General features: G+C 33.4%; 1 protein-coding gene across 5 annotated transcripts in view; it reads left to right on the plus strand.

Annotated features, from left to right (window-relative positions):
• CSMD3 (CUB and Sushi multiple domains 3) overlaps positions 1-19,556 on the plus strand; it is a 1,140,077-nt gene that overhangs the window by 566,766 nt on the left and 553,755 nt on the right. For all 5 annotated transcript variants that reach the window (XM_081069899.1, XM_081069900.1, XM_081069901.1 and 2 more), the window contains one exon: positions 5,355-5,476. In XM_081069899.1, coding sequence (XP_080926025.1) covers positions 5,355-5,476 — 122 coding nt within the window. The remainder of the gene's footprint in view (positions 1-5,354; positions 5,477-19,556) is intronic.

Here is a 19,556-nt window from a genome sequence, read left to right on the forward strand (position 1 = left end):
GTTGAACCAAAACATATTTCATTGTACTTAACATTATTCTTAGGTGTTTTTCAAAGCATAGTTAACAATATGTGCTCAGCCTGAGGAAAAAGTAGGAATACATTGATAGAGAGGCTGGGGATGAATTTTCTTGACTTTTGCTACTACCCTAATATTTTCTTGAAAGTGCATAATTCCTTTAAAACTATTTCCCCATGTCTCCATTTACAAGATGTGAATGTTTAAATTAAAAAAAAAAATACAGTAAAAGACACAGTGACATTAAAACCCCTCAAAATACTGCCCCTTGCATCGAACACACTTATCCCATCATTCTTGCCACTTTTTGAAGCAGTTCTGGAAGTCCTCTTTCATGTGTGCCTTTAGTTGCGCTGTTGTAGCTGTCTTGATGTCCTGAATCAATTCAAAATGTTTACCTTTTATGGTCATTTTGACTTTTGGCACCTCACAGGTGCCAGATCCGGTGAATAAGGAGGTTGAGAACACATTGTAATGTTTTTATTTGACAGAAATTGCCATACCAAAAGTAATGTGTGAATTTTGTTGGGTGTCCGATGGACATGTGTCCTGTTTGGGAGACCACCTCAGGGATGCTGTGGATGCCTGGTCATGGCATTGTACACCAGAGGCTGGACATTAATGAATGCCAACTATAATTTTATGTGTATAATGTGATGGCTCGGTGTGAGGTCGGGGTGGTGGTGGATGGGGGAAGGGGGGTTCACGGAGTGAGGGATGTAAAAATAAAATAAAATAAAATAAAACTAAAAAAAAATAGAAATTATAGTATAAACATAGTATTTAGAAATGTGATGGTGAATACCAGATCAAATAGCTGAAGTTTTCAGTGTTGTACCTGGCGAGAGTGGAGTAGGGATTGTAGCAGAATGGGGCAGAAGAGGCCTGTTTTTGATAGGTCGTTTTGATCTGTATATATGTATTACTATGATAAAAAAGTAAATGGATAAATAAAATTTAAGAATTAACTTAAAAAAAAAAAAGTAATGTGTGACACAGGCGTAGAGACTTTCCATGTATTAAAAGTGATTAAGCAATATGGCATTTACAGAGGAATAATCAAAGATCAGTGAAACAATCCCCCACCAAAAAAATACTCAGATCCACGTATAGGTTTATTTTATAGATAATAGATAGAAATATAATGTAACATAACATAATACAATTCAAGTTGTATAATTTTTAATTGGTAGGGACTAAAATAGAGTTTACTATAAATGCTGTTGGAAAAATAGCTATTCACCTATTGGAAAATATGATTATTTCTCCAACTTTACAGCTGACAAAAATAATTTCCAGATAAATAAAAATTTAAATACAATATAAAATTATGAAAATTAGATATTAGGTGGTATTTTCAATCAGGTGGTTTGAAGAAACTTTTTCTAAACAACACATAAAACACAGGTACCTAAAGTTAAGTACTGACAGATTACCTATATATATTTTTAAAAACTTTGTAGACACAAATTGATTTAAAGCAAAATTCATTTTTTTTACATAAAGACTATAGGAAAATACTTGCAACACATTAAAAGGAGTCTATTGATAATATACAGGAAGATTCTATAAATCAATGAGGAAAGGACAATTTAAACTAAAAAGAGTATACATAAACAGAAAAACCAAAGCAAAAGAAATAGAGATAACAACACAAAAAATAAAAATAAATAAAAAAAAAACTTCTGCTAAACCATACTAAAAATATAGAGAATTAGAAATTAAAACTTTATTGACATGTTTAACAGAATTACAAAAGTACAAATAGCTGATACTATTATTGTGAGAGTTTGGGGACTGTTCTCTTTCTTAAACCATTTCTGAAAGTATATTGAACAGTCTGTTAAAGATTAATTTATGTATATTTATCAAATTTTAAAACGCTTATGTACTGTGGCTAACTAATTCTTATAAGAATTCATCCTTCAATAATAGCACAAGTATAAAGTACAAATAACAGCACAAGTATAAAGATGCAGATACAAAGATCTTCATTCATGGGTTGTTTTATAACTGAAAATATAAAAACAAAGTTTCACTAGTATGTGCTATGCATGTAACAAGCAACTACAAAATCTCAGTGACATAAGGACAGTAAGTAATTTTTTTCATTTGATTATGTTATAGGCTTGTTGCTATGAGTCAACTCCTGCAACTCTACTCAAATAACAGTTTGTCTCATTCCCCAACCCGAATAAAGCACACCTTCTAATTATCATCTTCTATTCTCATAGTGGAAGGCTGTCGAAAATTTGAAATATTTCTATCAGCTACTGTTTGAACTGTCAAAATCTATTAAATAAATTTGCATATGCTGACTTAGCCTGTATGATGCTTAAGGAAATGAAAAAAAATCACTTTCAAAAAGGATAACTCCCCAGCCTGAAACATTTATAAGGATTCTTTATCAGCATGTAGAGAGCAGTTGTTTTATAGTCCATGTAAGAATTGTGCCAAAGAATTTGGATATTAGTTCCTTTGGTAAATAGTCTTGCACCGTGAAAGCACTTTACTAGGGATTAACAAAGATGATGAAGGAGATCTTGCACACAAAATATTATAAGTGTGTATTCATTTTAGAAAACAAAGCATTCCAGAGAACTACAAAGTAGTTAAGTGCCTCTCAAGCAATATTTCCTATCAGAAAGCGGTTTCTACTAACTTCAAACCCATCATGTGATTGCTGTAAATTTTGTATTGCTGTAAAGTTCTTAAAATATATATAACTACATTTTCTATCTGATCACTAGCACCTGAACACCTTTATAGATGTGGTATTCAAATAATGTGCTGTGAGTACTGTAATCCATTACAAAACCCTGAATGGAAGAAGTAGGAACACTTCCTATAGAAAGCAGTAGCCCATCAGCATGCCTTGGTTTAATGAATAAAATTGCTACAGGCAAATGTAAGAAGGAATAACAGTTTAGACATGGAGAACATCATAGAAAAAGTAGAAAATTATAAAGGTTATGGTGCATTTAAGGAAGAGCAAGGTTCTTTTCTGGCACAAGTTGAGTGCATGACTGTATAAAATGGCAGGAAATTGTACTGGGAAAGCAATCTAGGTTCTCACAGAAACAATTTTATATGCTCTGTTAGGCAGTTTGTAATTTATCCTATAGGAAATCTATATCAAGATTTTATGCAATCAAGTAAAGGAATCAAATCTGTATTTTAGAAAGAGAAATATAGTAGTGCTAAGAAGGATAGAATAGAGACAGAAAATGGAATATAGGAAGAAGTTAAGTAGCTATTTCTAGTCCAGGAAAAATATGATGATGCAAAACTGGGTCTTAGGAAGAGAAGAAAAGAAGAAAAGCAGGATGTTTCAAAGGAGGAATCCATACGTCTTTAGGAGTGCTTATGTACGTATGGTAAGAAGGTAGAGGGATTAGATAAGAAAGCTTTAATTAACAACATCTTTAAAACATTTCATGGAATGTCCAGCAAACAGAGAGAAAATTATTCTAGACGTCAAAAGAGATGGCAAAATTGTTGATGTAGATTTGAGATCTGTCAACACAGAAATGACCTTTGTAGTCATGGAAGTGAATTAGATTAACTATTCAAACAGATCATTGAAAACAGATAAAATAGGTTATTAAATTGGTTTATAATTATGCTACTTAAGAGTCAGATGGAAAAATAGAATCGTACACAGGGTATGGAACATAACTATTTTAAACAAATAGGCCAAGAATCAAGTGAGTTTAGGACTGTGTAAGGGAAGGCAGAGAACTAAGCTTATCAATACATTCCATTACTGCTGAGAGATCAAGTAGGTGGACAAAATGTAGAGATACTGTTCGACTTGGCAATTAGGCAGTCATTGTTAGTATTGAGAAAGCAATTACAACACTGAAATGACAGAAGTCTGACTGAAATACTTTCAGAGATGAATGGAGAGAAGAAAATGGAGTAGTGAGCATAGAAGACTTACAAGAAGTTGTAATGTAATGATCTCATTTATATGTGAAATCTAAAAAGAAAAACTCAGAAACAGAGAGCAGAATAGAGGTTGCCAGAGGCGGAGCTGAGAGTGGTAAGAAAAATGGGGAGATGTTGGTTAAAGAGGACAGATTTCCAGATATAAATGAATATGGTAATCTAATGTATAGCATAGTAACTATAGTTAATGGTACTGTATTAGCATATTAATGAGAAAGTAGATCTTTATATTCTACACACACACACACACACACACACACATAAACACAGAGTAATTATGTGTGGTGATGGAAGTATTAACCAACTTTGCTCTTAATTATTTTGCAGTATAAGTGTATCAAATCATGTCCTTACACTGTAAACTTACATAGTATTATATGTTCATTATATATCAATAAAGATGGGGGTGGGGAAGCCAGTTGTGAAAGATTTAGAAATTTTATGAGACCTTGATAAACCTTTAGTAGCTTAAAATCAGACAAGGTGGGACTATTTATACTATGGAAATTCAAAGAAGAAAAAAAAGAAAGAGTAAATGGGAGAGAAGAAAATGAAGTGCTGAGCATAGAATACTAACAAGAAGTTAAGCGTTAAATAGAAAAAGAAAGATTGGTAATTAATGTTGAAGGAAGAAAAATACCATTTATCATTTTCTGTTATTACAAAATAATATAGTTTTATTTTTTTGATGTAAAAATCAGACATAAACAAGATAAAATTAAAAGTAACCATTAAATCACCACAAGATATAAACTTCAAGTTAAAGAAAAAGAAGTTAAGACATAGATGCAGTATGGTCACAAACTGTTTTGTTGAATAGAAGAAAGAAGGGTTAGAAAACTGTGGAAATACAGCATTTAACTTTTGTGGGAATTTATTTAAATCATTTCAGTGTAGCTCTGTGCAGTCTGAGTAATTTAATTCACAGCTATAAGAACACAAAGAGTAGTTTTAGTATTGATGTCTCAATTTATGCTATAAAATGTCCTAGGGTACTTAAATATAAATGAAAACACTACCATTTAAGTTGTTTAATCAATTCAAAGCTTTGCTTCTTTCTTTTTCTAGATTTTTATTAACCCAATATTGGATAAATATATCTGTCTTATTAAACTCACCTACTTACAGTCAGACGACATTTTATCATGCCTCTCACTTTTATTCATCGCTAGTATTTAATTCTTGTTGAAACCATTGAGCTTGTGAACTTCAGTGTGTAAAAAACACTCTCATTTTGATTATGTGAAATTATAAAGCCCTAATATATATTTCAGTGTGGTTAGAATTGTGTGATTTTGAATTTAAAATCTGTTTGCAAGATATTTTATTGTTGTGATTTTGCACATGGTATATGCTCATCTTTTAAAATGCAATTTCTCTTTTAGTGAAGACATGTGGCTCTAATCTTCAAGGACCAAGCGGAATCTTTACATCTCCCAACTTTCCATTCCAGTATGATAGCAATGCACAGTGCGTCTGGGTCATCACAGCAGTGAATACAAATAAGGTAATAAAATCACCTGTCGTAGAAAAGTATAATCATAGAGACGAAGGCAAAGAGATCATGAGGAAAGTGCAGTGAAGAAAATTCATACCTAAATATGATTTCTGCAATGTTTTCAACTTATCCTTTATATAAATCGTAAACTTACATGAGAAATTTGGAAACATAAACGTAAAGTAATACAGTTATACTCCGGGTTACTAACATATCAGTGACAACATGTTAAAATTATGTATGAATGTTTTCTGAGATATGTTTTTAAAAATTTTAAGGATATATTTCTTTTTTAAAAAAGAAACCATGAATAATGTCTTTTCACTTTGTATCTTTTTTACTTGAAGTATTATTCAGGTATATCTTGTTTTTATAGAGAGCTGACTTACAGTGTTTCTTTAATACCATATGTCACACAGCTATTTTTTTTTATTATAAGTAGTTGATTTTAATGTGCTCTTCACTAATAGAATATTCATATTATAGTATTGTAAAAGGTCCTTTTGTCTTTCCATTTTACTAAACATGAGCAATACATCTAAACATATATGTGCCAGAATACTTCAAACAAAATTATAATGCCAAATGAGTGTAAGAACAGCTAAAAAAAAAATTAGCTAGTTTTCCTCTCCTACTCTCTTTATCTTATTTCTCCTTGTTATAATTTAGAGATAAATTAAAGAGTAAGAATCAAAATTCCTCTCAGACTGTATAATATCTTTTCTGTGTTAGGTTAAGGAAAGTTTTGTCATAGAGCCTTTACAACGGTGTCAGATTGTATTCAAACAATGATTCAGAATTTACTAACTGATGATCAAGTAGTTTAAACTCTCTGAAATTCCATTTCTTTATCTAAAAACTGTGAATAATAAGACCAGGTGTTCTGAGAAACAAATGAAATAATACTTTTGAGTTACTATGTCTTAACACACATTAACTCATTGTTATTTGATTAGTATGCAAGCTATGACAATTAAGATCGCAAACTCATCCTAGAAAAAGAGCTACATACCTCAGTGCTGAATATCACTACAGTCCCCTTTGAAGTACTCCTCTTGGGAAGGTGCTGACTAGACACCAGCGCCTAGTTCACCCTTCAAAGCAATTTTGGAACTGTTTTTCTGGAATGGCCATCAGAGCTATTGTCATATTACCCTTGATATCCTGAATGTCATTACAATGTCTTCCTTTCAATATTTCCTTTATCTTCGAATAAAGAAAGAAACCATGGGGGGCTAGATCAGGTGAGTAGGGAGGATTTTCCAACATAGCTATTTATTTACTGGCTAAAAACTCCCTCACAGATAGTGCCATGTGAGCTGGTGCATTGTTGTGATACAAGAGCCATGAGTAGGCAAAAAGTTCAGGTCATCTAACTTTTTCACGCAGCCTTTTTAGCACTTCCAAATAGTAAATTTGGTTAATTGTTTGTCCAGTTGGTAAAAATTCATAATGAATAATCCCTCTGATATAAAAAATGTTAGCAACAGCGTTGCAACAACTTCATGAACTTAATTGTAAGACCTTGTATACTACCTCCCAGAGTATTTTAGGTTTCAGTTAATAAAACCTAATTCTAAGAGCAGCAGTGTTTTAAAAGTCAGCTCAGTCAGTAGTCAATTACGCTTGCCTCACAGGAGAGCCCTGATTTATGAATGGGAAAAACTAGATCAGAAGCTTACTCTGCCCCAAACTATCTATATAAACTTAGGAAAATCACCTAATTTATAACCCCTCAACTGCATAAAGGAGGTTATTATAACCGCCCAACCTGTGTCATCAGGTCAGTTCAGCAAATATTTATTTATCGAATACCTTCTCTGTGCAAATTATTGGTTGTGGAGAAATTTTTTTAAAAATCATGTAGTACTTGAAAAATAAACTCAAATTTATTGAACACTTAGCAACATGTCAGGTAAAATTCGCAGCACTTTTTATGACTTGTTTAATCCTCATAAAGACACCCTCTCTGAGGTACCTTTATTTCTGCATTTAATGGCAGCTGAATAACTTGACTAAGATCACATAACTAGTAGTAAAGGTCAGAACTGTGTACTTTGTAAGGTAAGTTATTTACCAAGGATATATCACACACTAAGAGATGTGTCTTACATGAAGTTAAGCGTGAAGTAAATTTATTATAAAGTACTAAGCAAATATGTCATATTTATCTTGCATTGAGATAGAAATCTCCTTGTGTCATTGTAATTACCTATAATTGTCATCAAAATCCTGTAATTGCGTCCTATTCTATAAGATGTCTTCTTTGCTAAATTTAATTAATTCTCATTACTGAGTTACCTAAAGTTTCACAAAGGTCTTCATATTTCTCCTTGTTCATCTTACCTAATCTGCTACATTTTTATCTCTTCTTTTTCTTCATAAAAAATCCAATTTGTTTTTTAAGGAAGACACAATTACTTTCACTTCTTTGCTATTTTTATCAAATAGCTGGCTGAGGACATTAATTTTTGATCTGTTGGTTTACCTCTGTTTTAAAATAATCTATAGAAGTTGGTTTTCAAGAATTTTTAACCATGCCCCACTGTTAGAATTATAGTTCATATTCTTCCCTGGCGTGTGCATTCTCTCTCTCTCACATACACTGCCCAAAATAATATTTCTCCTTACTATAAAATTGTACTTCTCTATTTTTTATTCTAATCTATTGTGATTATTTATTTTAAAAATATTGGTCATGCCTCACTAAATTGATTTTGTGACATACTCACAGGTTATAATACATAGTGAAAAGTAATGTCTAAAGATCTACTTTCCATAGGTTACTATGTCAAAAACTTTTTTTATTAAAATTATTGGATTGACATTGGTTAATAAAATTATATAGGTTTCAAGTATACAATTCTATAATACATCATCTATATATTACATATAGTATAAACCATAATTAACCAAGATTCTTAATCCCTCAATATCTATAATTTTCTTCAAAAATTATTGCTCACATTTTTCTTTATGTTCTATAACTTTAAAAGTAATGGTGTTCTAAATATCTAAAACAAATATATGGTTGGTGGAAAAAAGACTGAAAAATTTAGATGAATCTGTATGAAATTGGATTTAAATCTGGGCTGTCCCTCTTAGTGGTTACATAATTTAAAGCATGTGTGATCCTGGAGTCCTCTGAAACACTTTTTTTTTTTTTTAATCTTTTAGAAATAATAATACCATATCATAAAGTTGTTTTACTGATTAGATAAGAATATATGAAATGTCTGATTCGAAGTAGGATCACGAGAAAAATATCTGTTATAATTGTCAAATGTTGCCATCCCATCAAGAAATATATTTCTCCTCAATTTTTAGATTTAACTTATATATTAATGCAAAAAAATACTGCATACTCTTTCATTATGTGTTTGAATAATTTAAAGGTAACTGTCTTATACTAAAATATCAAACATTAATTACAGTCATTTTTACTGATCAGTCTGTAAACATCGCCATTAAGCTTGCTAAAAACAAAATATAAAGACCGAGCATTACAATATTAAAGTAATATATATAAATATATATATGTAATATATATATATAAATAATATAAGTAATATAAGTAATATAAATATATAAGTAATATATATAAAATATATAAAGTAATATATATATATATATATATATATATACACACACACACACATACATATACATATATGTATTTTTGAGGTTACTTTATACCCCTTCCACAATGTTTTGTAGGGAATATTTCCTTTAATTATAACATTTCAATGATGAATACAGTTTACTTCTTGATAAAGGCAAGTTAAAATATTAGAGGTGATATTTTAAATAACCTGGTCATTAAATTAATTTTTTCTTTTTGCATTACATTATCCGTTTAACATTATTTCCATGTGTGAAAAAAATAATTTTCTGTCTTGAATTTTTCTTAATTTTTATGAAGATAATCTTCCTCAATTTAGGTCCAGTGTGTTTTAATCTAGTCTTTAATCTGAGATATGTAGCACTGGGGTGCAAAAACAATCCCTGTTATACTTGGGGGCATGGAAACTATTTTAAGATATTCCACTTTCTAACACTGTCCTACGTGACAACTAACCTATATCTGTTTGTTCGCCTTTTTCACAATGTCATAGAATGTCATATATTACTTTTTCAACTAAATATTAATATTTACAGTACTTGAGTATGAAAAAATCTCTGGAGATCTAGAGTGAGAAATTGCAGATGTATAGCTCTTGAGCGAGAATCCTTTAGAAGGAAGAAAAAGATAGATTCACTAAAAATATTTGAAGGAGAAATTAACCTATTTTATCCAAACAACAAACTTATAGAAAGACCCATCTCTTTATCTATGTATTTATGTATGTATGTATGTATGTATGTATGTATGTATGTATGTATGTACGAATGTACAAATGCACCTATCTATCACCTATCTCTATCTATCTATCTATCTATCTATCTATCTATCTGTCTATCTATCTATCTATCTATCATCTATCTATCTGTCAGCCATGATCTATCTATCATGGTATCTATCTATCATAGGTATCTATATACCTATTTTTTTTATCTATCTATCAGCATCTCTCTCTCTTCTAGAACTAGACTTTTCTCTACCTGGAAGTATAGTGTAGGCTAGTTTAAATTGAAACACAAAGCCTAATTTTTTGAAGAGGAAAAAAATCTTGATATGTCCAATTGATTTTCTAGGTGTTTCCATTTATAATGTACAGTGGACACTAGACATTAATTGAATTAAAGATGCAAGATTTTACGAAAACTGTATTTAAGGTATTTGTAAAATTACAGTATAACAAAAATTGTGTCCTTTGCATCTACTCATACTTAGATTTTTTTAAAACATGTCTATTTAAAATTGTAGTAGAAAGTAGTTTCCAAAATTCTTTGAAATTCTGTACAGTGTTTGAAGACTGTCTAGATGAGCACTGTCCAACAGAAATGGTATGAGACACATTTATAATTTTAAATTTTGTAGTAGTTATATATATTTTTTTAGTGAAAGAATTTTTTTTTAATTTATTGGGGTCACAATTGTTAGTGAAATTACATAGATTTCAGTTGTACAATTCTGTGTTACGTTATCTATAAATCCCATTGTGTGTTCACCACCCAGAGTCAGTTCTCCTTCCATCACCATATATTTGATCCCCCTTACCCTCATCTCCGACTCCCTACCCCCTTACCCTCTGGAAACCACTAAACTATTGTCTGTGTCTATGAGTTTTTGTTTCTCATTCGTTTGTCTTGTTCTTTTGTTGTTTTTGGTTTATATACCACATATCAGTGAAATCATATGGTTCTCTGCTTTTTCTGTCTGACTTATTTCGCTTAGTATTATATTCTAAAGATCTATCCATGTTGTCACAAATGTTCCTCTATCATCTTTTCTTACCACCAAATAGTATTCCATTGTGTATATATACCACAAATTCTTTATCCATTCATCTATCGAAGGACATTTTGGTTGTTTCCATGTCTTGGCCACCGTAAACAAAGTTGCAATGAACATTGGAGCACACGTGTCTTTATGTATAAATGATTTCATATTTTTTTGGTAGATACCCAGGAGAGGGATTGCTGGGTCATATGGTAATTCTATTCTTAATTTTTTGAGGAACCTCCACACTGCCTTCCAAAGCGGCTGCACTAGTCTGCATTCCCACCAACAGTTTATGAGGGTTCCTTTTTTCCACAGCCTCTCCAACACTTGTTACTATTTGTCTTATTGATGATAGCCATTCTGTCTGGGGTGAGGTGATTATATTATTGTGGTTTCTATTTGCATTTCTCTGATGATTAGTGATGTTGAGCATTTTTTCATGTTTATTTGCCATTTGTATGTCCTCTTTGGAGAAATGTCCCTTCAGGTCCTCTGCCCATTTTTCAATTGGGTTGTTTGTTTTTTTGTTGTTGAGTTTCATGAGTTCCGTGCATATTTTAGATATTTGCCCCTTATCGGAGGCGCTCTTTGCAAAAATCTCTCATTAAGTTGGTTGCCTCTTTATTTTGTCGATGGTTTCTTTTGCTATGCAGAAGCTTTTAAGTTTCATATAGTCCCATTCATTTATTTTAGCTTTTACTTCCATTGCCTTTGGAGTCAAATTCATAAAATGCTCTTTGAACCCAAGGTCCATAAGTTTAGAACCTATGTTTTCTTCTATGCAGTTTGTTGTGTCATGTCTTATGCTTAAGTCTTTGATCCATTTTGAATTAATTTTGATACATGATGACAGATAGCAGTCCAGTTTCGTTCTTTTGCATCCAATTCTCCCAGAACCATTTATTGAAGAGGCTGTCTTTCCTCCATTGTATGCTTTTAGCTTCTTTGTCAAAAATTGTCGGTCCATGTTTATGTGGTTTTATTTCTGGGTTCTCAATTCTATTCCATTGGTCTATGTGTCTCTTTTTCTGCCAATACCATGCTGTTTTGATTATTGTAGCCCTGTAGTACAAGCTAAAGTCATGGAGTGTGATACCTCCAGTATTGTTCTTTTTTTTTAATATTGCTTTGGCTATTTGGGGTCTTTTGTGGTTCCAAACAAATCTGATGATTTTTTGTTCTATTTCTTTAAAAAATGCCATTGGGATTTGATGGGGATTGCATTAAATCTGTATATTGCTTTGGGTAATATGGCCATTTTAACTATGTTGATTCTTCCAATCCATGAGCACGAAATGTCTTTCCATTTCTTTGTGTCTTCTTCAATTTCTTTCAAAAATGTCTTATAGTTTTCAGCATATAGGTCCTTCACATCCTTGGTTAAGTTTATTCCTAGGTATTTTATTCTTTTTGCTGCAATTGAAAAAGGAATTGTTCTTTGTATTTCTTTTTCTGAGATTTTATTGTTAGTATATAGGAATGCAATGGACTTTTGTATGTTGATTTTGTAGTCAGCAACTTTACTGTATTTGTTGATTGTTTCTAATAGCTTTTTGGAGGAGTCTTTAGGGTGTTTTACATATAGCAAAGAGTGATAATTTGTCAATTTTGTCATCCAAAAAGTGATGATTTAACTTCTTCATTCCCAATTTGGATGCCTTTTATTTCTTTTTCTTGCCTGATTGCTCTGGCCTGGAGTTCCAACACTATGTTGAAAAGCAGAACTGATAGGGGAAAACCCTGTCGTGTTCCTGAACTTAGAACAAAGGGATTCAGTTTTTCACCATTAATTATGAAATTAGCTGAGGGCTTGTCATATATGGCCTTTATTATGTTAAGGTATTTTCCTTCTATACCTATTTTATTCAGTGTATTAATCGTAAATGGATGTTGTAGCTTGTTAAATGCTTTTCTGCATCAATTGATATAATCATATGATTTTTGTCTTATTTTGTTTATGTGATTTATCACATTGATGGATTTGCGGATGTTGAACCATCCTTGTGCTCCGGGGATGAACCCAACTTGGTCGTGATGAATAATCTTTTTAATGCATTGTTGTATTCGATTCGCTAGAATTTTCTTTACGATTTTTGCATCTGTATTCATCAGAAATATTGGTCTGTATTTTTCTTTTTTTGTGTTGTCCTTGCCAGCTTGTGGTATCAGGGTAATGTTGGCCTCATAAAATGAGTTAGGGAGTACTGTCTCTTCTTCAATTCTTTGGAAGAGTTTGAGCAGAATTGGTATTAGATACTCTTTAAAGGTTTGGTAGAATTCACTAGTGAAGCCATCTGGTCCAGGACTTTTGCTTTTGGTAAGTTTTTGGATGACTGATTCAACTTCGTTACAGGTGATCGGTCTGTTTAGATTTTTGAGTTCTTCATGGTTCAGCCTTATAAGGCTATATGTTTCTAAGAACTTGTCCTTTTTTTCTAGGTTATTGAATTTGGTGGCATATAGTCCTTCATAGTATTCTTGGATGATCCTTTGTATTTCTGTGGAGTGCGTGATAACTTTCCCTTTTTTATTTCTGATTTTGTTAATAGTGTCTTCTCTCTTTTTATCTTAGTGAGTCTAGCGAAGGGTTTGTCAATTTTGTTAATCTTTTCAAAGAACCAGCTCTGTATCACATTACTTTTTTCTCTTGTCTTTTTGTTCTCTATTTTATTTAGTTCTACTCTGATTTTTGTTATTTCCTTTCTTCTGCTGTCCTTGGGTTTCACTTGTTCTACTTTTTCTGGTTCTCTATGGTGTAACATGAGGATTTTATGTGCAATTTTTCTTGTTTCTTGAGATAGGCCTTTAATGATACAAATTTCCCTCTTAAAACTGCTTTCGCTGCATCCCAAAAGGTTTGGTAGGATGTATTTTCATTGTCATGTGTTTCTATGTATATTTTGATCTCTCCTCTAATTTCTTCTTTGACCCAGTCGTTCTTAAAAGTATGTTGTTTTATCTCCATTTACTTGTGTTTTTTCCTCCTTTCTTTTTGCAGTTGATATCCAATTTCAAAGCCTTGTAATCAGAGAATATGCTTGGTATGATTTCAATCTTTTTAAATTTGCTCAGGCTGATTTTATGTCCCGATATATGGTCTATCCTTGAGAATGTTCCATGTACACTCAAAAAGAATGTATAGTCTGATGTTTTAGGATGAAGTGCTCTATATATGTCACTTATGTCCTTTTCATCTAATGTGTCATTTAGGGCTACTGTTTCGTTATTTATTTTCTGGTTGGATGATCTATCCATAGCTGTCAATGATGTATTTAAGTCCCCTAGTATAGTTGTGTTTTGGTCAATTTCTCTCTTTAGTTCTGTTAGTAGTGGCTTGGTATATTTTGGTGCTCCCTGATTGGGGGCATAAATATTGATGACTGTTATGTCTTCTTGTTGTATAGTCCCCTTTACCATTATGAAATGTCCATCTTTGTCTCTTGTTATCTTTTTCACCCTGAAGTCTGTTTCATCTGATATTATTCTGGCTACACCTGATTATCTCTGTGTACCATTTGCTTGGATTGTCAATTTCCACACTTTCACTTTGAGTCTATGCTTGTCCTCGTAGCTGAGATGAGTCTCTTGGACACAGCATATCGTTGGGTTTAGTTTTTTGATCCTATCTGCTACTCTGTGCCTTTTTATTGGTGAGTTCAGTCCATTTACATTTAGAGTGATTATTGATATATGAGGATATCCTATCACTCTATCTTTAGTTTTCTGGTAAGGCTGTGTGTCTATTGTTTCTTTTTCTTTTTGTTGTTGTCTGTTATTCCTGTGTGATGGTATTCTATGATGTTTCCCTCTGTTTCTTCTTTTATTACGGTATATATTTCAGTTCTGGATTTTTTTTTTTTTTGAGTGGTTCCCCTTAAGTTTATGTAAATGAAAGTTTGATATTTGGAGTATTCCATTTTCTTCAGCATGCTTACTTTCTCCATTCCCATTATCCAGTTCAGGCCTTTACTTTCCTCCTTTTTAGTTTTTGGTTGCTACAAATTTTCCCTGTTGATGGTAGTGAAACAGGCTTCTTTAGTATTTCTTGTAGTGCAGGTCATGTATTAGAAAATTCCCTCAGCTTCTGGATGTCTGGAAAAGTCTTTATTGCTCCTTCCTATCTAAAGGATATCTTTGCTTGATATATTATCCTTGGTTCATAATTTCTCTCATTCAATAGTTTAGATATTTGGTTCCACTTCCTCCTGGCTTGTAGTGTTTCTGCTGAAAAATCTGATGATAATTTAATAAACTTTCCTTTGTAGGTTACCGTCTTCTTTTCCCTGGCTGCCTTGAAGATTCTTTCTTTGTCGTTGATTTTAGAAAGCTTCAATACAGTGTGCGTAGGAGAAGGCCTGTTGGGATTGAGGTAATTAGGTGTTCTATTGGCTTCTTGGATTCAAGGATCCAGTTCTGTCCACAAGTTTGGGAAGATCTCATCAACAATCCGTTTGAATATATTCTTTGTTCCCTTCTCTCTTTCTTCTCCTTCTGGTATGCCCATTATTCTTATATTGTTCTTTCTGATGAAGTCAGAAAGTTCTTGTAGAATTCTTTCATTTCTTTTAAGTCTCAAGTCTCTTTCTTCTTCCATCTGTGTAATTTCCAGGTTTCTATCTTCGATGACACTGATTTTTTCCTCCATCTGGTCAACTGTACTACCTAAGCTGTTATTTCATTCTTAATTTCTTCTATTGAGTTCTTAATCTCCAGAAAGTCTATTTGGTTCTTTTGTAAAATTTCAATCTGTTTTGTAAAATGCTCATGTTGTTCTTTGATTGTGTTTCTGATTTCAATAAACTGCCTTTCTGTGTTTTCTTGCATCTCATTGAGTTTTTTCCGAACTGTAGTCTTCAGTAGTCTTGAATTCTCTGTCATTTAAATAATATATTTCCATATCTTTAAGTTCCTTTTCTGGAGACTTTTCACTTTGTTTCTGAGTTGTCTTGTTGCCTTGGTTATTCATGGCAATTACTAATTTATTATTTCTCTTCCTAGACATCTACAAGAGTTGTTTCTGCAACAGGTTGATATGAAGAGGTCTTTCTTTTGTTTTCCAGTACTTGTTGGTAGAATGTTTTATTTTCTCTTCGACTGCAGCTTTTTTTTTCTCTCTCACACACGGTAGTGCTGTTTTCTCTGCACTATTCCAGTTCTCACACAATGAGGGAATTCCCTGGGAGATGGGCTTCTCCTCAGTTAATAGTTCATCTGGGTCACAGGATGCAGTGTCCGTATGAGTATGCGGAGAGATTTTGAAGTTCTAAAACTCTTCCTGCACCAGATTGATAGCTCGTATGTTTCAATAGTTCTGTTTACTCCTGCAGGGATCCTCCCAGATAGGGTGGAGCCAGGGGCTCGGTGAATTGTGAGTGGTGGCCCAGAGTAATGGCAGTGACCACCACCACAACCGGTCCTGCTTCCACAGATCCCTCCCTTTTGCCAGAACTAGTTGGGCTGTGAATATGTGTCTGCAGTCCACAGTTCTCAGAACAGCAAATATTCTGTTCTTTTGATCTGACACTGCTACTGTTCCGCTTCCAGCACCGGGCAGGTGGGAGAGGGGCAAGTTCTGGGAGGGTAGGGAGGGGGCAGCTAGGCTCACTGCCTAAGGCTTTCATTCTCTGTCCGGCCATTAGGGCTTAAACCACTGTTTTAAGCCTTCTTCCCTCAGTCTTTTCTCCGAGGTCTCTGCTGTGAGCCTTGGGTTCAGCCGTGTTATATGCTGCCCCCTCAGCCCTGTGGTCCATAAGCGAATCCCTGGCAGTCCGAGTTCTTCCCTCTCCCACAGAGTTGTAGTTCCGGGATGCAGTGAGCTCAGAGCACTGAGCTAGGTGTCTTCTGCGCCCACGGGGCTCTGTCTCTGCACGTCTCCCTTCCCACCTCCCCCGCTCGCGTGATTTGTCCACCTTTAGGCGAATTCACTTGTGGGCCTCTTCATCTTGCCTGTCTGCTGTGCAGGGAGTCCTTTGTGGAGTTATTGTTGGTCAATTAGTTGTAAATTCCAGGGGAGCTTTACAGAGGCTCACCTCACACCGCCATTTTGATGACGTCTCTCCAGTAGTTATATTTTTTAAAAGATTAAATTAATGTTGTTATATTTTATTTCACTTCAATATTATAATTTAAACATGCCATAGCGTACATTTATTAATGCAATAATTTATTATAATTTTTTATTCTAAATCTTGGAAATCCAAAGTATGTTTCACATTTAAAAGACCACTTATTTCAGATGAGCCATATGTCAAGTGCTGTATAGCCACAAGTTGCTAGTGACTACCATATTGTACATGGAAAATACTGAACATTTCCATTAGCATACAGAGTTTGACCGCTCTCCTTTAGAGAATATGAGAGGTGATAGTGGTTGCTCTTGAAAAAAAATTAAATGTCCATTGCAAGGGAATTTCCTCTGGTGGAGATTTTACATGAGCTTCAAGGCAAGGGATGAGGGGATGCTTGTATTTGCAAAGATGGTTCTGATGACTTAGGGTTTTAAGATTCTCAGCTTTATTCTGAAGCATCCAACTTTCTGTATTTTGGATTTCTGGATCCTATTCCTTCTCAATTAATGCCCTAATTTTCACATGAGAAATTGTGAGTCTGTAAGTTCAGCTCACATTATAAAGGTGCAACTTGCATGGTGAAGTTGTGGGTACAATGTTCAGCCTTATCTGCCCAGTGCTACAGAATCACCTTAGAAGATCTCTTATTCTCTGACCATGACTTAAACTGTAATTTAATATTTTTCTGACTCCACTGCAGTCGTCAATATTTCTCTCCCTCCATAATCCTTATAAGCATCAAATGCAGAAACTACTTGCCCTTCTTCCTCAAACCTTGCCTTCAATATGTGTTTCACCCAATCACAAGTAATAAATTAAATAAGTGTTAATTCCATCTTCTACAGACTAGGAACTCTGCTACGTCAAGGCCAATAAATGTGGAAAGCACTCTCCCAAAATACCATCTTTGAGAGTCTATTTCTTAGGCTCTTCTTGATACCAAGGAAGATATCAACTACAATTTACTGAAGACAATATCATCAACATTAGTTATTTAAAACACATGAACTTTAATTTGCAGAATTTATATACAGCTGTTGTAATTGGAAATAATAGAAATTAATGCAAAGGTAATCACTATACTGACAGACACCATCTTTAGAGCTAGAGGAAAAAAAAGAGAAAAGATGGTGTTACCGAATCTAAGACTTTGTAATAGGGGCTTTGTAGAGCTACAGCTCAGATTTCAAAGAAGGAGATAGCCCATGATTGGTGCTCAGACCACTAAGGAAAGAATGTGAATCAGCTGTCTTAGAATGTAAATCAGCTGGACCCTAAAGCTGGAAAAATTACCTGACAAGTGTAATTTTCAGTGTCCTAACCCTAACATCAAAGAGCAGAGTGTAGAAGGGTTGGCTCAGTGTTAGGAAATGATGCATAAATAATTAGCAGAGAACGCGTGTCAAGTCATATGGGAAGGATACAGGTGGAGCTAGTTTAGGAGGGAAAACAAAGGTTCGGTACGGAACATGTTACATTTGAGATGTCATCTATTAGACTGGATATAAAGTTGGGACAAAGTCTAGAGACCAAAAGATTGGGATGAAGATGTAAATTTGCTGACATCATATAGATGTTATCTGAACCCACAAGACTGAATAAGACCTTAAAATAATTCATAGGAGAAAAGTCAAAGCTGGAATAAATAGTTTTTGAACAACTGGTAAAGGTGAATGAGTATGGTACACAACTGAAAATATGTTTGTATATTTTTGTGTGTATTCTTTTATGTTATACTTTTATGTAATTGAAGACCATCTATTCCCAGCCCAAGATCTGTCTATGCACAGAAGAATCACAGATTGAATACCTCAAGTGTATTTGCATTACCTTTTTTTTAAATATAAATACACATCAATGGTATTGAAAATCACGAAGTATATTTATAATGTTAATGTACCAATTTTAACATCAGGTATTTGTTTCTTCTTAATAAACTGAAAACAAACAAACAACTTTGTGTTGTGTAGATCCTCATCAAAATTTTTCCTTCATATTAAAAAAAAGTGATCTTCATATTCAGGGCTGGAAACCACTGATTAAAATAGAGTGATCAGCATCATTCAAGTATATTAGCCTTTAAAAAATGAAAAGAAAAATTGTATGAAAAAAACATAGCAAAACCCGTCTTGTATTCTCTGAAGACCTTTTCACCACCTCATTGAGTTTACCTTACATTAATTAAACATAAATCCTGACTTTTGCAGGACACTTAAATAGTCTTAAACTGGTATTTTGGGACTCATCCTGAGGTCACCCTTAGTGTTGAATTCTTAATGCACCTGTAATGATAATCTAGTTTTGGTTTTCTACTTGACACTCAATATTACCTATAATTTTGGTCCTGATAATTGGAAACCTATCTTCTTTCGTGTCTGTTTTATTACTTGCAATTTGCTAGGCTGGGATTATTCCTCATTATTCTAGTCCTGTTACGAGTCTGGAGTCCTGTTGCGGGTCCACAACCTCCTGTTTGGAGCTCAGCAACCCACCAAAATAGCATCTTTGAACAAGATAGCTAATTGTCTGCTTCTGATACCTTCATCATTCTGTTTTAACCAACTTTTTCCACATAATTGTCTTTTCTTTTCATTGTCATCTACTTATCGCCATTTATCTAATAGATGTACTATGA

This window comes from Rhinolophus hipposideros (assembly GCF_964194185.1).
Source record: "Rhinolophus hipposideros genome assembly, chromosome: 13".
In the NCBI taxonomy this organism is placed as follows: domain Eukaryota; kingdom Metazoa; phylum Chordata; class Mammalia; order Chiroptera; family Rhinolophidae; genus Rhinolophus; species Rhinolophus hipposideros.